Source organism: Larimichthys crocea, chromosome VIII, assembly GCF_000972845.2.
Source record: "Larimichthys crocea isolate SSNF chromosome VIII, L_crocea_2.0, whole genome shotgun sequence".
NCBI lineage: Eukaryota > Metazoa > Chordata > Actinopteri > Sciaenidae > Larimichthys > Larimichthys crocea.
In genome coordinates this window covers 31,194,763-31,197,377 of record NC_040018.1, presented here as the reverse complement: position 1 = coordinate 31,197,377, position 2,615 = coordinate 31,194,763, and the positions used below count along the sequence as shown (strand labels likewise).

At 45.7% G+C, this 2,615-nt stretch overlaps 1 protein-coding gene across 1 annotated transcript in view; it reads right to left on the bottom strand.

The window, feature by feature from the left end:
- acads (acyl-CoA dehydrogenase short chain) overlaps window positions 1-1,210 on the bottom strand; it is a 4,755-nt gene extending 3,545 nt beyond the window's left edge. The window contains exons 1-2 of the mRNA XM_027281559.1: window positions 1,097-1,210; window positions 144-304 (exon numbers count right to left, since the gene is read on the bottom strand). Coding sequence (XP_027137360.1) covers window positions 144-304; window positions 1,097-1,124 — 189 coding nt within the window. The 5' untranslated portion in view covers window positions 1,125-1,210. The remainder of the gene's footprint in view (window positions 1-143; window positions 305-1,096) is intronic.
- Window positions 1,211-2,615: the final 1,405 nt, after the last annotated feature.

Genomic DNA, 2,615 nt, shown 5'->3' with positions numbered 1-2,615 from the left:
ATTCACCGATTACTGTACGAAACTTCAGAGCTTTATTTGGCCACTTGAGGCAGAAAAACGAGTTCATCGTGTTAATTAAAGTATTTCATTCAGTGATTTATCTCTGTGCTCATGTGTGTGTGTGTGTGTGTGTGTGTGTGTACCTGTTTGGCAGGGTAACAATGCTCTTTGTCCAGCTTGGCAGCGATGGGCGTCAGCTCTCTGTCGGCGTAGTCTCTGCACGTCTGTCTCAGGATCTGATGAGTCTCCGGTAACTCTGCCAGCTGAGAGAGACTCCGACGACCGCGGAGACACAAACCGAGAGCTGAGGGACACAAAGACGCAGAGACGTCAAATAACAACACGTCAACAAGCATGTTAGACACTCTGTGTCATGTATGGACCATGAAATAAGAGAGAAGTAAAGTCTCGGAGACTACGTCCAGGTTTTACACAGTTTGCGGGGACGTCACGGAGACTACGTCCAGGTTTTAGACAGTCTGCGGGGACGTCTCGGAGACTACGTCAGGTTTTAGACAGTCTGCGGGGACGTCACGGAGACTACGTCCAGGTTTTAGACAGTCTGCGGGGACGTCACGGAGACTACGTCCAGGTTTTAGACAGTCTGCGGGGACGTCACGGAGACTACGTCCAGGTTTTAGACAGTCTGCGGGGACGTCACAGAGACTACGTCCAGGTTTTAGACAGTCTGCGGGGACGTCACGGAGACTACGTCCAGGTTTTAGACAGTCTGCGGGTCAAACATTGTCTTTGAACGCAGCACGGTGATCTGGGTGAAAGGTCAGTCTCTGTCTCTGTCTGTCTCTCTGTCTTTCTGTCTCTCTGGGCGGTTTAAAAACAACAGACACAAACCAGAATAACTGTCAAACTGTTTGACAGCGAGCTCAGTTCAGCTGCGTCACCGGAAATAATTTAAATTTAAAGTTATTTAAGTTTTTCATCGCGGCTAACGGCTAACGTGACGCTATGTAGCCGTTAGCCGTTTATATTGCATTTGCAACTAACGGTTTAATTATATTATAACCTGTCTCTGTCTCTCTGTCTGTCTCTGTCTGTCTCTCTGTCTGTCTCTCTGTCTGTCCCTCCGTGTACCGACCTCTCCTCGCTGTCATTAGCCCGGCCATGGTCGCTTCTTCTCGGCTTCACCTCAGTCCCCGCCTGCTGCTGCTGCTGCTGCCTTCACGTGCTGTCGGAATTCTGGCCACCCGACGTGATGACGTGTACGTCTACGTTAAAAGCGTGAGTGTGTTTTTTTTATCACTTTATAAATATTAATGATTTTATGATGTTAAGAATTAGTCAACTTTGGCTGCGTCTTTGTGAATACGATGGAGTTTATTTAACGTCTGTTTTGGTTCCCAAACTGTGGGTCCAGGCCCCCAGCAGGGCTGCAGCCAGGATCTTTGGGTCCCATGACAACAAGACTCAAAGTGCCCCCCTCTGTGCAGCTGAGGTCACCACATCTCTCGGACCTAACTATCCCATCAGAAGCTTCACAGAACTCTAATTAAAGCCGGTGATTTGTACATGCATACAGTCTGCAGTGCAGCAAGACTAAAAGCCACCACAGAAATGTGCTAAAGGCCATTTTTATTTAACTTGTACTGCACCAGAACACGTAAAAACAAAGAGATGATTCATTTCATCATTATTAGGGATGTAACGATACATCGTGACACGATTAAAATCGGTACAAATGCGTGACGACCCGCATCGGTTGACAGAAAAAATGAATCGCGATTCTTGGCGATTGCGAGAGAAGTAGGATATGTTCTTTTTCGTCTTTTTTAAAAATTAGAAATAGGTTACGTTGTGGCTGCAGCTTCCACTGCCTTTCTGTGTCACACACACACACACACACACCCTTACACACATGCGCAGTAGTGGTAATCGGCGTCAGGCCTGACTGTACCGTAAATGATTTTACAATTTGCAACTTCAGCGCAACTTCAGTTTATTCAGGGCGGTGTTGCAATTTTAACCAATCACCGCAACTTCCGCGCAGTCTGCACGGGGGATTAAACTCGGGTCAGGGACGGCCGCACCGTGCGGGAGGATCCCCTCATGGGACCTCTCCCCAGCGCTGGCTGGCCCCCGCCGACCTCGCCGTTTCCCGGGGCCGTGGACTGTCATTAAAGGGTTAATGAGCTATCATCTTAGTTGTTTTTATTTTCAGTTAGCTCATACTTCAAGCTGAAAGGTAATGGTCAGATCAGCTGCTTGCTGGCAGCCCTAATGAGAACACAAACTGTTTGAGAGTTTCTGTAAAGAGAGATTTTTTTCCTACAAATAAAAAGATAATTTTATTTGGTTAGAATTTGTCTGTAGCTCATTTTGATTAAAAAAAATCGTGAAAAAATCGTATCGTGAACAAAAAATCGTGACTCGAATCGAGTCGTGAGGTGAGTGTATCGTTACATCCCTAATTATTATATTTGAAATATATAAACTCAATGATGATGGTTTAATCATTTTATTTTATTGGTGTTTATCTATTTTTTGGGGCCCTTGTCAGTCGTGGGTTTATCTCAGTTTAAAGTTCAGATTACTAGTTAAGATAGGGTCAGATAGGACTCTCTTGAGACCTGCTTCATTTTAAAGAGTTTTTATCTCAG